The sequence below is a fragment of the Schistocerca nitens genome, chromosome 3 (genome assembly GCF_023898315.1).
Source record: "Schistocerca nitens isolate TAMUIC-IGC-003100 chromosome 3, iqSchNite1.1, whole genome shotgun sequence".
NCBI classification, from domain to species: Eukaryota; Metazoa; Arthropoda; class Insecta; order Orthoptera; family Acrididae; genus Schistocerca; species Schistocerca nitens.
The window spans coordinates 603,234,252-603,250,859 of record NC_064616.1 but is presented as its reverse complement, the minus strand read 5'-3'; the positions used below and the strand labels follow the sequence as shown (position 1 = coordinate 603,250,859).

At 42.0% G+C, this 16,608-nt stretch overlaps 1 protein-coding gene across 1 annotated transcript in view; it reads left to right on the top strand.

Moving 5' to 3' along the window:
• The first annotated feature begins 284 nt into the window (after positions 1 to 284).
• Positions 285 to 16,608, top strand: part of LOC126249354 (uncharacterized) — a 107,880-nt gene continuing 91,556 nt past the window's right edge. Inside the window, exon 1 of the mRNA XM_049951007.1 lies at positions 285 to 332. Coding sequence (XP_049806964.1) covers positions 285 to 332 — 48 coding nt within the window. The remainder of the gene's footprint in view (positions 333 to 16,608) is intronic.

Below are 16,608 nucleotides of genomic sequence, written 5' to 3'. Positions count from 1 at the left end.
TAGTGCTCAGAGCCATTTGAACCATTTGAACATATGGAAGTTCGGGTCTGGCAGTGAGTCGTGCACGAATAGTCAAATGGTAAGGCGACCGCTCGCGATAAGCGGGAAATCCGGGTTCGAGTCCCAGTCCGGCAGAAATTTTCATTGGCGTCATTTCGTTCTACAGCTGAAGGTAGTCATTATTCGCAATTGCGAACCCATCTGATGTGTTTAGTAACGGCTGTGGTCGCCGCAGTACATCGTCATCAGTATAACACCGGCACTGCTATACCGTAAGTCGGAACATGGTTACGCAGATCAGTTGTGACCTGACGCACCCCGTTAAGAACAGGGTATGTGCGGAAGTGGGCCAAGCGTTCTGTCTTATGATCATGAACAGCGCCGAAGTAGGAGTCCCTGTTTGGTAGCATGTATTTAAAACGCATAAGCATGCAACGTCATTGATCATTTTAACGTAAACTGAGAATCGAGAGGTGGATGCCCAGAAGCTCCTATGGCGGGATCTTCGCCTCGTCAGACAGGAAACGTTCCACATCTAAGGCTTTCGGTCGTGTATATTTCAGACAAAAGTTGAAACTGGTTCAAACGTCTCTAAGCACTATGGGACTTAACATAAGAGGTCATCAGACCCCTAGACGTAGAACTACTTAAACCTAACTAACCTAAGGACATCACACACAACCATGCCCGAGGCAGGATTCGAACCTAGGACCGTAGCAGCAGCGCGGTTCTGGACTGAAGGGCCGCCAGAGCGTCCGACACAAAAGTTGAAACGTAAGGTCGATTTCCTGAACTCATTTTCCATGATTTCAGCGCTCGAAGCCCTTGCGCAGGCTAAGTCGCAACTAAAAATCAGTTTGCCTCTAGCAGTGTAGAACAGGGTGCAGAGATTTAGTTAGATTCCGTCCATGACCATTCTTGCCCTAGTATTGTTAATAACTAACATCCGTATTCTCTGGTGTGTTAACGCAGTTTGTGGAAAATAAACGCCCTGGTTATGTCTGCAGACTGCGCCACCAATGAATCATAAGGCGAGCTGCGGAAGTGTCGGTTTAAATTTGTGAAACACCACGTAGTTGCTTTTTGTGACGTATTGCGGTAGAGAGAACGGGAAATCGCCTGCTGTCTCGTAAGTTTACAAACCTATAAAGAAGTGAAGTGCATGACCACAACCTGGCGACCTGCCTTCTTTCATGCCGCTAACCTCCATTCCCCCCTCCATCCTTTTCCACCCTGTTACACTTCCAGAACACAATTTATTCCGTGATGCAGTTCTATTGCACTAAGATATGGTACACATATTTAGTATTTGTTCTTAACCAACTTCATTTGACAATAAACATAAACTGTATACCATTAAAGCACTATTTTCATTGTACCGTAGTTTTTCCATCCCATGCAACACGGAAATTATCAGTTCTAGAGGGAAAAAGTCAAGACCTTTCTCTGTAGGAAACTTAATGCTATTTTGTACCGGTACATATTTTCGACAGAAGCTGAGGTTTTCAAGTTATTCAAGAAAACATAAAGAATGATCGTTGAACAACCCCCTCCTAAACCTTCCCTCAAACCCACACTTCTGGTTTAAGCCTTCCACGCTACTCTAATCACTGGAACATATTGTAGAATTGGTGACACTGGAGTCTTGTACGTGATTATCTTTGCAGATGCACAGCACTTTGCCAGAACCCTTCCAGAAAATCTAAGTCTGCCATTCGGCTTCCATAACACTCATTAAACTATATCGTCCCATTTCACATCATTTCTTCGCGTCACTACTAAATATTTGTCCCATGTGATGTTCACCACTAATCTTGTAATCAGATACTATACCGTTCCTTCTCTTTCTTATAGGCCTTATCTTACATTTATCCACATACGAGAAGAGCTGCCATTCATTAAACCAAGGCGAAATTTTGTCCAAACCTTTCTGTAATTCCTTACGATCGTCCAACTACGATACTTCCTTGTACACAACTGCATCGTCAGCTAACAGTCTTACGTGTTGCTGACCCAGTCTCATAAATCTTTTATGTATATTGAAAACATTAGAGATCCCATTACTCTTTCGTGTAGCACACCCTCCGTTAATTTCGTTTGTGTTGAAATTCGCTGTCCAATACAACTTGATGGCTTCTATTAGTTAAATATTACTGAAGCCAGTCACGTGTTTGCGAAGATTCTCCGTATGATCGTATCTTGGTCAGTAATCGACGACCGATGACCGTAGCAGTCTGGTCCCTTTAATCCCCCCCACAGTAATCGACGATGTTTTACGGTGTGGAACGCCTTGGGGAAATCTTTGAAGACGCAGTACTCTTGTTCATCTGCATCTGTTGTATGCAATGTGTGTCTGAATGAAGCTGGCTGCTTCGCACGAGAGTTTTGTTCTGAAACAGTATTGATTCTATGAGAGAAGCTTTTCTCCTCAATTGGTATCACACGGCTGAATACACAGCGTCCTAGTCCTCCCACCAAGGAAAAATCTCTGACAATATCGGGAACTGATTCTGGGTCCTTCGCACAGCGGTCATAAACGCTGAACACACTCTCTTGTACTCTTCCCGAAATAACATTTACAGCTGTTTCAGAAAGGATGCTGTTTCCCGACGGACTCTTATTAAATATTTTTATTCAGGACGATTACGATTTCAGCCTGTTGTGCCATTTTCAGGTGATAGCTGCAACAACATAAACTACGTGAAGACCAGTTAAGCTTTAAGAGTACATTTTGTTCTCACAACACTTCATAAATATAAACTTGTTTTTTAAACCAATTCTAGCTCTTGCTGCATCACTAGTGCGTTTATACTGCACATCGTTCTTGGTAAGTCCTTAAGAGGACCCTGTCCTCACGTACATCATGTTTATATATCCCGTGTGTGTAATAACACAACAGTCTTCATCATTTGTATTGTGTCTCACTGTTTAGAGGCACAAAACGCGTGGGTGTTTTCAGCTCGTTACTAAATGCAAATAAGTAGGAGGTCGAGTTGATAGGAGCTGAAGGAGTCCAGGTTGCAATAATATGCGGTACGGCACACTGTTAGAGAGAAGGATTATTATTCAAGAAACACATAGTACAATGAAATTACTTATCTTCAGTAGTTTGTAGGAGTGCAGCTGCGGCTATGAACTGACAATCTCGTAACATGGAATACCATGAACTAATACAACATATTCTCAGGAACTAAGCCTGATGCGCCCGCCTCAGACAATCAATGCAAACATTACAGAACTGGCTGAGGGCCGATTATGGAAGTGCGTCTGCCTATGTTGAAATCTAGCTAACAAGGGAACCTCCCCATCGCACTCCCCTTCAGATTTAGTTATAAGTTGGCACAGTGGATAGGCCTTGAAAAACTGAACACAGATCAATCGAGAAAACAGGAAGAAGTTGTGTGGAACTATGAAAAAAATAAGCAAAATATACAAACTGAGTAGACCATGCGCAAGATAGGCAACATCAAGGATAGTATAAGCTCCCGAGCGCCGTGGTCCCGTGGTTAGCGTGAGCAGCTGCGTAAGGAGAGGTCCTTGGTTCAAGTCTTCCCTCGAGTGAAAAGTTTAATTTTTTATATTCAGTTTATATGACAAACTCTTATGTTTTCATCACTTTTTGGGAAACCTAAATCGGGCAAGGTAGAAGAATCTTTTTACCCATTCGCCAAGTGTGCAAGTTAGGTGGGTGGACAATATATTCCTGTCATGTGACGCACATGCCGTCACCAGTGTCGTATAGAACATATCAGACGTGTTTTTCTGTGGAGGAATCGGTCGACCTATGACCTAGGGATCAAATGTTTTCGGTTCCCGTTGGAGAGGCACGTCCTTTCGTCTACTAATCGCACGGTTTTGCGGTGCGGTCCCAAAACACAGGCACTAAACTTATTATAGTGAACAGAGACGTCAATGAACGAACGGACAGACCATAACTTTACGAAAATAAAGAAAGTAAACTTTTCACTCGAGGGAAGACTTGAACCAAGGACCTCTCGTTTCTCAGCCGCTCACGCTAACCACGGGACCGCAGCGCTCCTGAGCGCACACTCTCCCTGATGTTGCATATCTTGCACATGGACTACTCAGTTTGCATATTTTGCTTATTTTTTCATAGTTCCACACAACTTATTCCTGTTTTCTCGATTGATCTGTGTTCAGTTTTTCAAGACCTATCCACTGTGCCAACTTATAACTGAATCTGAGGGGGGTGCGATGGGGAGGTTCCCTTGTAAGAAGAGAACGAGGCACACTCCAGTTTCGTCGAGCTGCACAGCCCGCTAGAGTGCGCTGTGCTCAGCAGACGACGGGCTGCCAACCTTGTGTTGGCGCGGCATTGTAGTAGTATCTGTGGCAATGATACTACAATTTGTATAGAACTTCGTATTTCACTAAAACGAGAATGTTGGTCAAACTTGATGGACGCACAGCGGAAATTATGTGTACAGATGACATGGATTCGATAGCAATTATTACAGTAAATAATGGGTTTACAAGATGTTGAGTAAATTCTTGCTTAGACAGCCGGTTTGACGTAATATTTTTTTGTAAATTTGTGGTAAGATCTTATGGGACCAAACTGCTTAGGTCATCGATCCCTAAGCTCACACACTACTTAATCTAACTTAAACTAACTTACGCTATGGACTATGGACAACACACACACCCATGCCCGAGGGAGGACTCGAACCTCCGACGGGGTGAGCCGCGTGGACCGTGATAACACGTGATGTAATATTCTCGTTTTAGAGAAGTGCTATATTATTTTGTACAGGGTGATTCAAAATACCCATTACAGGCATCTAGAGGTTGTAGAGGGGACTTAATACATGAAATTTTGATAGCGAACCCATATCCGGAAATGTTCCGTTTGGATGTAAAATCAATTTGAGCAGCGAATCGCTTTCAGCGGGGACCAGCGGGGACCATGAGCTCTGAAATGTGTGCTGTTGGAGCACACAGCATGGGCAATGTTTCGACTACCCGCCCTCGGATTCTCTTCTGCGTGACAAAGGACGTCCTCATCATAGTCGAGAGTGCAGCACGTCCGTGGAACACCTCAGCCATCCCTCGCAGTTTCGGACTCACAAGTTTCTCACAGCCGTTGTAGTCCGAAGAAGGTGTTACGTGATGTCATAATTACAACAGGGACTGACGACGGTGCCATCTTCTCAACTTGTGAGCGTACACTGAAGCGGGAGATTGAAAGTGGTCAGATCTTGAAACTTATTTAGTATGTCCGCTCTATAGCCCTCAGAACCCTGTAATAGGAATTCTGAATCACCCTCTGTAAATCTAAATCTACATCTATATCTACAGGGATACTCTGCAAATCTCACTTAAGTCCTGGGAGAGGATTCATCGAACCAGCTTCACAATAATACTGTATTATTTTAATATCGAACAGTGCGCGGAAAAAACGAACACCTACATCTTTCCGCGCGAGCTCTGATTTCCCTTATTTTATTATGATGATCGTTTCTCCCTGTGTAGGTGGACGTCAACAAAACGCTTTCGTTTTCGGAGGAGAGAGCTGGTGATTGAAATATCGTGAGAAGATTCCGCCGCAACGAAAAACGCCCACATCCCGTATCACGACAGTGACACTATCTTGACTTTTTCTCGATAATACCAAACGTGCTGCTCTTCTTTAAACTTTCTCGATGTACTCCGTTAATCCTATTCGGTAAGGATCCCGCACCGCGCACCAGTACTCCAGACGAGGACGGACAAGCGTAGTGCAGGCAGTCTCTTCAGTAGATCTGTTACATCTGCTAAGTGTTCTGCCAATAAAACGCAGTCTTTGGTTCGCCTTCCCCACAACATTTTCTATGTGTTCTTTCCAATTTAAGTTGTTCTTAACTGTAATTCCTAGGTATTTAGTTGACTTGACGGCCTTTAGATTTGATTGATTTATTGTGTAAACGAAGTCTAACGGATTCCTTTTAGCACTCATGTGGATGACCTCACACATTTCATTATTTAGGGTCAACTGCCAGTTTTCGCTCCGGCCGCTGTGCCGGAGCGGTTCTAGGTACATCAGTCTGGAACCGCGCGACCACTACGGTCGCAGGTTCGAATCCTGCTTCGGGCATGGATATGTGTGATGTCCTTAGGTTAGTTAGGTTTAAGTAGTTCTAAGTTCTATGGGACAGATGACCTCAGATGTTGAGTCCCATAGTGCTCAGAGGCATTTGAATTTGAACTGATTTTCGCATCAAACTGATATCTTGTCTAACTCATTTTGCAATTTTCTTTTGATATTCTGATGACTTTAATAGACGATAAAACACAGAGTCATCTGCAAACAAGGCGGTTGCTCAGATTGTCTCCTAAATAGTGTGTATAGATAAGGAACAGCAGAGGTCCTATAACACTACCTTGGTGAATGCAAGAAATCACTTCTGTTTTACTCGATGACTTTCCGTCAGTTACTACGAACTGTGACCTCTGTGACAGCAAATCACGAATCCAGTAACATAACTGAGACGATGTTCAATAAGCACATAATTTCACTATATGCCGCTTCTTAGGTTGTTGTTGTGGTCTTCAGTCCTGAGACTGGTTTGATGCAGCTCTCCATGCTACTGTATCCTGTGCAAGCTGCTTCATTTCCCAGTACGTACTGCAGCCTACATCCTTCTGAATCTGCTTAGTGTATTCATCTCTTGGTCTCCCTCTGCGATTTTTACTCTCCACGCTGCCTTACAATACTAAATTGGTGATCCCTTGATGCCTCAGAACATGTCTTACCAACCGATCCCTTCTTCTAGTCAAGTTGTGCCACAAAGTCCTCTTCTCCCCAATCCTATTCAATACATCCTCATTAGTTATGTGATCTACCCATCTAATCTTCAACGTTCTTCTGTAGCACCACATTTCAAAAGCTTCTATTCTCTTCTTGCCCAAACTATTTATCGTCCATGTTTCACTTCCATACATGGCTACACTCTATACAAATACTTTCAGAAACGACTTCCTGACACTTAAATCTATACTCGATGTTAACAAATTCCTCTTCTTCAGAAACGCTTTCCTTGCCATTGCCAGTCTACGTTTTATATCATCTCTACTTCGACCATCATCAGTTATTTTGCTCCCCAAATAGCAAAACTCCTTTACTACTTTAAGTGTCTCATTTCCTAATCTGATTCCCTCAGCATCACCCGTGTTAACTCGACTACATTCCATTATCCTCGTTTTGCTTTTGTTGATGTTCATCTTATATCCTCCTTTCAAGACACTGTCCATTCCGTTCAACTGCTCTTCCAAGTCCTTTGCTGTGTCTGACAGAATTACAATGTCATCGGCGAACCTCAAAGTTTTATTTCTTCTTCATGGATTTTAATACCTATTCCGAATTTTTCTTTTGTTTCGTTTACTGCTTGCTCAATATTCAGACTGAATAACATCGGGGAGAGGCTACACCCCTGTCTCACTCCCTTCCCAACCACTGCTTCTCTTTCATGTCCCTCGACTCTTATACCTGCCATCTGGTTTCTGTACAAATTGTAAATAGCCTTTCGCTCCCTGTATTTTACTTCTGCCACCTTCAGAATTTGAAAGAGAGTATTCCAGTCAACATTGTAAAAAGCTTTCTCCAAGTCTACAAATGCTAGAAACGTAGGTTTGCCTTTCCTTAATCTATTTTCTAAGATAAGTCGTAGGGTCAGTATAGCCTCACGTGTTCCAACATTCCTACGGAATCCAAACTGATCTGCCCCGAGGTCCGCTTCTACCAGTTTTTCCATTCGTCTGTAAAGAATTCGCATTAGTATTTTGCAGCCGTGACTTATTAAACTGATAGTTCGGTAATTTTCACATCTGTCAACACCTGCTTTCTTTGGGATTGAAATTATTATACTCTTCTTGAAGTCTGAGGCTGTTTCGCCTGTCTCATACATTTTGCTCACCAGATGGTAGAGATTTGTCACGACTGGCTCTCCCAAGGCTGTCAGTAGTTCTAATGGAATGTTGTCTACTCCGGGGGCCTTGTTTCGTCTCAGTTCTTTCAGTGCTCTGTCAAACTCTTCGCGCAATATCATATCTCCCATTTCATCTTCATCTACATCCTCTTCCATTTCCATAATATTGCCCACAAGTACATCGTCCTTGTATAGACTCTTTGTATACTCCTTCCACCAATCTGCTTTCCCTTCTTTGCTTAGAATTGGGTTTCCATCTGAGCTCTTGATATTCATACAAGTGGTTCTCTTTTCTCCAAAGGTCTCTTTAATTTTCCTGTATGCAGTATCTATCTTACCCCTAGTGAGATAAGCATCTACATCCTTACATTTGTCCTCTAGCCATCCCTGCTTAGCCATTTTGCACTTCCTGTCGATGTCATTTTTGAGACGTTTGTATTCCTTTTTGCCTGCTTCATTTACTGCATTTTTATATTTTCTCCTTTTATCAATTAAATTCAATATTTCTTCTGTTACCCAAGGATTTCTACTAGCCCTCGTCTTTTTACCTATTTGACCCTCTGCTGCCTTCACTACTTCATCCCTCAAAGCTACCCATTCTTCTTCTACTGTATTTCTTTCCCCCATTCTTGTGAATTGTTCCCTTATGCTCTCCCTGGGTTTAGTCAGTTTATCCAGGTCCCATCTCCTTAAATTGCCACCTTTTTGCAGTTTCTTCAGTTTTAATCTACATTTCATACCCAATAGATTGTGGTCAGTGTCCACATCCGCCATTGTAAATGTCTTATAATTTAAAACCTGGTTCCTAAATCTCTGTCTTACCATTATATAATCTATCTGAAACCTGTCAGTATCTCCAGTTTTGCCGGCCGGAGTGTCCGAGCGGTTCTAGGCGCTTCAGTCTGGGACCGCGCGACCGCTATGGTCGCAGGTTCGAATCGGGCATGAATGTGTGTGATGTCCTTAGGTTAGTTAGGCGTAAATAATTCTAAGCCTAGGGGACTGATGACCTCAGAAGTTAAGTCCCATAGTGTTCAGAGCCATTTGAGCCACTATTTGAAAGGAGCCTAATTGGTATAGGGTCTGGAACGAGAGACTTGCTTTTATTAAGTGATTTAAGTTGCTTTGCTAAAATGGTTCAAATGGCGCTATGGGACTTAACATGTGTGGTCATCAGTCCCCTACACTTAGAACTACTTAAACCTAACTAACCTAAGGACATCACACACATCCACGCCCGCGGCCGGATTCGAACCTGCGACCGTAGCAGCAGCGCGGTTCCGAACTGAAGTGCCTAGAACTACTCGGCCACAGTGGCCGGCTAAGTTGCTTCACTACTCTGAGGATATCTACTTCTAAGTTACTCATAATGACAGTTGTTCGTGATCCGAAATCTGGAATATTTACTCCATCTTATTTGGGGAGGGAAATACGGAAGGCTGTATTTAGTAACTCTGTTTTGGCAGCACTGTCTTCGATAGTATCTCCATTGCCATCGCTCAGAGAAAGCACTGATTGAGTCTTTCCGCTAGCAAACTTTGCATATGACCATAATCTCTTTGAATTTTCTACCAAGTTTCGAGTCAAAGTTTCGTTTTGAAAATTATTGTCAGCATATCGCATTGAAGTCCGCGCTAAATTTCGAGCTTCTGTAAACGATAGCCAATCTTGGATATTTTGCCTTCCTTTAAATTTGGCATACTTTTTTCGTTGTTTCTACAACAGTGTTCTGACCCGTTTTGTGTACCAAGGGGGATCAGCTCCATGGTTTATTAATTTATTTGGTACAAATCTCTCAATTGCCTATTCTATTTCATTGAATTCAAACCACATCTGGCCTACACTTACTGGTACGTTGTTAATTTGGAAGGAGTAGATATTTTCTTTCAGGAAGGCGTCGAGTAAATTTTTATCTTCTTTTTTGAATAGTTATATTTTTCGTTTCTTTTTGGAAAATTTGGGATTTACAATATTCATTCTCGCTACTACTACCCTGGGTTCACTAATCCCTGTACCCATTTCGACGTCCGTTATTAGCTCTGGATTATTTGCTGCTAAGAGGTCAAGAGTGTTTTCACAACCTTTTACTATTCGAGTGGTCTCATGAATGTAACTGCTAGAAAATTTTTTCAGAGAATGCGTTTAGCATAATTTCGGATGATGTTTTATGCGTACCTCAGGATTTAAACGTGTATTTTCGCCAAAATGTCGAGTGTAAATTGAAGTCACCACCAGCTGTAATGGTACGTGTTTGAATATTGACTCAAGTTTTCTTTGAACCTTTCAGCAAATTGTATCCTCTGAGTTGGAAGGTCGGAAAGGATCCAGTTATTATTTTATTCCTGTTGCCAAGAATGACCTCAATCCCGAATAACTCACAGGAACTATCAACTTCAATTTCGCTATAAGATAAACTATTTCTAATGGTAACAAACACACCACCACCAATTGTGTTTAGCCTATCCTTTCTGAACACTGTTAGGTCCTTCGCAAAAATTTCGGCAGAACTTATCTCCGGTTGCAGCCAGTGTTCAGTACCTATAACGATTTGAGCATCAATGCTTTCTATTAGCGCTTGCAGCTCTGGTACTTTCTCAACACACCTACGACAATTTACAACTGCTATACCGATGTTTGTGGATATACTTTCTTCCTGAGATCGACCTGTAGCCTTTGAGACTGAAACCCTTTTGCGTTTCCTCGGGACCCTCTAAGCTAAAAAATTGCGCAGTTCAGGCGACACAGCCCGTGCTACCCGTGTAGCCGGCTCTTTCGTCTAGTGGACTCCTGACCTATTCTGCGAAATCCGAAACCCAACCACCCTATGCTGCAAGTCGAGGTATCTGCAGCCTACAAAAAGACTCTATCGTATTTCACCTCATTTATATCCTGTACACTGCAAACATCCCCAAACCACCAACCCTAGTATGCTACAATATTCTGACGACTCTACCTACCTAGTCACTCACCACACCCATCAACTCTCCCATGTCTGCCTCAAACGCCACTTGAATCTCTTTATCGGGTTGTGTAATACGTGGAAACTTCAAGTAAATCCACAAAAAATCCAAGCCACCATCTTTGGTCACACCACTTTACGTTCCCATCTACCAGATTCCCATCTCTTAATCTACAATCAACAGATCCCTATGTCTAACACAGTAAAGTATTTGCACCACCGCTCGACGGAAAACTAACAGGATGCACATTTCCTTATCATCCAATGCAAAGCCCGGAACCGATTAAACCAGTCTAAAACTAGTAACAGGCTGCACCTGGGATCTACATCCTTATATCATTATCTTCACCCATAAATGTCTCATACACCCTCTCCTCACATGCGCCAACGTTGCTTAAATCTCTGCCTCCCGTAAATTCTACAAGTCCTTTGAAATCCTGCGTGGAATCCCACACCTCCTCGCCATCCACATACACCTAACTTCCCAAACATGCAAACTACCCCAACTCATCTGCATACCTTTTTCTCTTCATTGGTCACCTTTGGATACAATACATTAATCGTAAAACCTAGTACCGGTACCCATTATTCAACCCATTAGTCACCAATCCACATATCCTGGTGCGCCACTACATCCATATTCTACCTTCCACGTGCCTTGCTGCCTTATCCATCCCTAGCACTGGAATTTCAACCAACTCCCACTCTGTCGTTTTGTTCCACAGCACCCCATTGTTATAGCCATCATTATACCTCCGTTATGACCATGATCATTTTCATGCATCACCAGCATCAATATAGCATCATTTATATTATCATCAGTGATTATATTTTAACTGAATAAGGACCAATCAAGTGAAAACGAGGTAGATGGAGAAAGTAAACTATTTATGATTTCAAAAGTAATCGCCATAACTATTAGTACACGTATCCCATTTATGTTTGCGGTTGCCTACGAACCATGATTGTACTCAGGTGTGCATCTCTTCGTTCGAAGCAAATCAACGGACACGTATGTCTTTTTTCAGTGCACCAAAAACATGGACTTCGGGCGGGGAGAGAACGGGACTGTATGAAGGATGTATAAGGGCTTCCGAGCGCAACTTCTGCAGCGTACGCGAAACAACTTTGGCAACTAGTGTGTGCTCCTACATTTATTGTTATCTGATTGATGTAAAATCACTAATATTGTTCACCAATGTATTTTTAAAACAATCATTTATTGCTATCTGCTTTTATGTGTTTTAAAACATCATTCCAAGTTGTGTAACCTATGACTAATTAGCCGTTTTATCGCTGCCAGTCTGCCCCTTCGTGAGGAACTGAAATAAAAATAAAATTAAAAACTGTCTTATTACTCACTTGGAATATAAAAACTGTTGACATGAGGACAGTGTTATCTTAAAAGTCACGAAGCATTGAACACTTCAGCGTGAGGTTGCGAAAGCTGAACTTAAAAAAAATAAATTTTTATGAAATACCTTAGGAACAGAATGTATTCTTAAATTTGAAACGGTCTTTAAGCATTTTATTTTGCTACAGCTATCACTTGAAAATGGTATAATCACGATCGTGTGGAATATACACAAATGAAAAATGGAAAACGTCTTAAGAGCTAAATCTGACATAAGTTAAGAGAATGGACTAAATAATGTATCTCTGTTTGTACATAATTCTTTTCTGTATCAAAAAAATTGAGAAACTGTTCTGATACCGCAAAATTATGCTGCTCATCTCATCACCGCAATAAATAATGAGACAAATAAAGTGGAAAATAAATACCTTATTAAGAGCGTTCTCAGGGCCACACCATTAAAGCAACTGATTCCAAGAGCCATTACGAAAGCTTTTATACGTCTATTCTTGCAAAGAAGAAAACAGCAACCAGCTAATGTTCATGCTGTTTATTTACACACATAGCACGGTTACCGGTTTTGGATGAACAGGTCGATAGCTAGGCAGCTGGTCACATGTATATTACATTTGTCGCTGCTTACATTGGTTGTTGGCTGTTGTTTTTTCAACAAATAACGTGAAAAAGAACAAAATGTAAAATAAAAGTGAACAATCGTCTGAAGATGAACCTGTCGGTTCGAAGCCGGTATATAATTAGCTTTATTAACAGAGGATAATTGCTGGATTCTTCTATGCAAAAATCAACATGTATTTTGTACACAGGCTCGGTCTGAAAAATTTAAGTTTTCGAGAACATGGTAGGAACAAAGTTTTTATTCCAAGTGCCATAAATAATAAGGCATTAGGTTTCATAGGATCTTTCAGATATACAATTGTTAAAAATGAAATAATTATGTCAAAAATGCATCCAAATCTACATACACTCCCAATTAAGTGTGGAAAATTATATCAGGCATATATCCACCTCCAGTCTCTCGGCAGGCTGTTATTCGGTATATGACGTTCGTGATGACTCTTTCACCAACTTCTCTGTTGATGTCCCTGATGAAATGTTGAATTTCTTCCTTTAGTTGGAGAAAAGTTTGTGGTTTGTTCACGTAGATCTTGGACTTCACAACACCCAGAAAAAGAAGTCACTTGGCTTTAAGTCACAAAATCTGGGCCGCCACATATTGCCTGTATCCATTTCATCCAGAACAGGCCAGAAATTGTTTTTGACCATTTCACGATTACGCTCACCGTTAACTGTTACTGCATTTTCGTCAAAATCTTAAAAAAGAAAGGGCCGATCACACCACCTGCCCATAAACACCACCAAACTGTGGTTCGCAGTGGATGCATGTGGCTCTCTTGGACCACCCTAGGGTTTTCTTGACCCCAAATACGGCAATATTCGGTTACAGAACCCACACAGACGAAAATGTGTCCCGCTTGAGATTATTCTTCTTCCAGAATTATTGTCCTCTTTTTGTTTTGTGGGATTACATCTGGCGAAATTTCTCCGTTTCAGCTGACCAGCGTGTTTAAGATATTGCGCCAATTGAATCTTGTATGGGTTCAGATGAAGATTCTTCTTCGAAATTCGTTGCATAGAGGCTGTCGAAATCCCCAGTTGCTGAGAACGACGTTGCAGCGACATTTGAGGGCTCGCAGCCACACTACCCCGCACCAATGCAGTGTGACGGCCGGGGTGGCCGAGCGGTTCTAGGCGCTACAGTCTGGAACCGCGCGACCACTACGGTCGCAGGTTCGAATCCTGCCTCGGACATGGATGTGTGTGACGTCTTTAGCTTAGTTACGTTTAAGTAGTTCTAAGTCTAGGGGACTGATGACCTCAGCAGTTAAGTCCCATAGTGCTCAGAGCCATCTGAACCAATGCAGTGCTTTGTTCCAAAAAAATGGTTCAAATGGCTCTGAGCACTATGGGACTCAACATCTTAGGTCATAAGTCCCCTAGAACTTAGAACTACTTAAACCTAACTAACCTAAGGACATCACACACACCCATGCCCGAGGCAGGATTCGAACCTGCGACCGTAGCAGTCCCGCGGTTTCGGACTGCAGCGCCAGAACCGCACGGCCACCGCGGCCGGCGCTTTGTTCCATACGAACCGTACGGTTTCCCCCAGGCGATTTCATCGTCGCAACTAACCCGGTTTCCTCGAATTTCTTTATCAACAGCAGAACTGTTGTGCTGTAGGATCATTATTACGTACGAAGACCCCGCCGGTTCTGTAATGGGTTTTCAGAAAGATGACACGTTCCTACTTTGTGAACCGTTCCATGGCAACTGAGATTCTGAAATACACAAACAACGTTTAATCAAGTAATCGGAATGACAATCGATATTAAAAGTAATAAATACAATGCTGTAAACTTGGAAACAAAATTTTGCCACCAAATTTAAAAATTGCGCAATATGTGAAAGACCCTGAATTTTTAGTAATACAAGTACAGAAATAAAGGCATTCTGTTTTTAATTATTAGAACTGTCTTCAACAAAAACGACTTCTCATATCTTTTAAATTATGGAGCTCCAGAGGGTAGCACAACGTAGCACACAGACTATTAACGGACGTTTGAAAGATTTCCTACATGCTTAGGAACCTCTGTCAGCTCTAAGGACGTGAAACAGATTACCGTTCAGTAGCAATGAAAATGAGTTTTGTGAAACAATGGTACTTAGAACGTTTTCTATTTCCCTTCCTTGCTTCCTTGTTGCGGGTGTCCTATAGCTGTTGCCGCATCCCGCATCTCTGTTGCCGAATGCCTCGACCTCGCCATTCTCCCTCATCCTCTTTTATTTCTCTTCTCTCCCTCGCCTCTTGGATTCCACTTAGCTACACTTTCTGAGGTCTTTCTCTTCTTTCTCTTCCAGGAGGTAGCCATGAAATTACTGTCCTGGGCCATCTGTCTTCATCGACTCTTTTGATATGCCCAAATGATCCTATCTATCTTTCTTCTATCTTATCCGTAATACTATGAGCCTGTGTCCTTTCTCTTATTTTCTCATTTCTTACGTGGTCAAGGCGGGAAATTCTACGGGCTCTTCTCAAGTGGCCCATTTCTAAAGCTCTTAGTACCTTTCTTTCTTTCTTTCTGTGAGTTCCTAGCATTCACTCCCATGGGTTGTTACTGGTTCCATGCTGGATTTGTAGAAACGAATTTTGACCTTTAAACGCCTTTCTGAAGAACAGGGTTTAATTTTTGGATAACTGCCCTTCCCTGCCTGATTCGTTATTGGATATGTCTGTCACGTCTTCCATCACGTGATAGCATACTACCCACGTACTTCAACTCTTTACACACTTTAATCAGATGTTCGTCAATGTCCAGTTAAGTTCCCTCTTCTCAGCGACATAGATATTCCGTCTCCTAAAAATTAATTTTCAAACTCCACTTTTTCTACTCTTCCAATAACTTCCTGAGCATCTAAGATGTATCCTCTTCGTCGTTTGCTGCAACAGCCTTATCATCAGCATAGAAAAGTGTGTACTTTCTCTGGTTCCCTACTTCAAACCCCATGCCCATGAACTTTCTACACCACAGATTCAGTTCCTCCTGCACATACATCTTGAAGAGTGTGGAAGACAGACAGCATCCTTGCTTCAGTCCTTTAGTTATTCTGAAGGTCTCTTAATAAATTTCTTTCCCTACTTTAATGACACATTCCGCCGACTTATAGAGGTTTACGATACTTCTTACATAATGTTTTGGCATTTCCCTGACCACAGCACCTCGAACAATAGCTTTAGTGGTACTGTGTCATGTTGTGTTGTTGTTGTTGTTGTGGTCTTCAGTCCTGAGACCGGTTTGATGCAGCTCTCCATGCTACTCTATCCTGTGCAAGCTTCTTCATATCCCAGTACTTACTGCAACCTACATCCTTCTGAATCTGCTTAGTGTATTCATCTCTTGGTCTCCCTCTACGATTTTTACTCTCCACGCTGCCCTCTAGTGCTAAATTTGTGATCCCTTGATGCCTCAGAACATGTCCTACCAACCGATCCCTTCTTCTAGTCAAGTTGTGCCACAAACTCCTCTTCTCCCCAATTATATTCAATACCTCCTCATTAGTTATGTGATCTACCCATCTAATCTTCAGCATTCTTCTGTAGCACCACATTTAGAAAGCTTCTATTCTCTTCTTGTCCAAACTATTTATCGTCCATGTTTCACTTCCATACATGGCTACACTCCATTCAAATACTTTCAGAAACGACTTCCTGACACTTAAATCTATACTCGATGTTAACAAATTTCTCTTCTTCAGAAACGCTTTCCTTGCCATTGCCAGTCTACATTTTA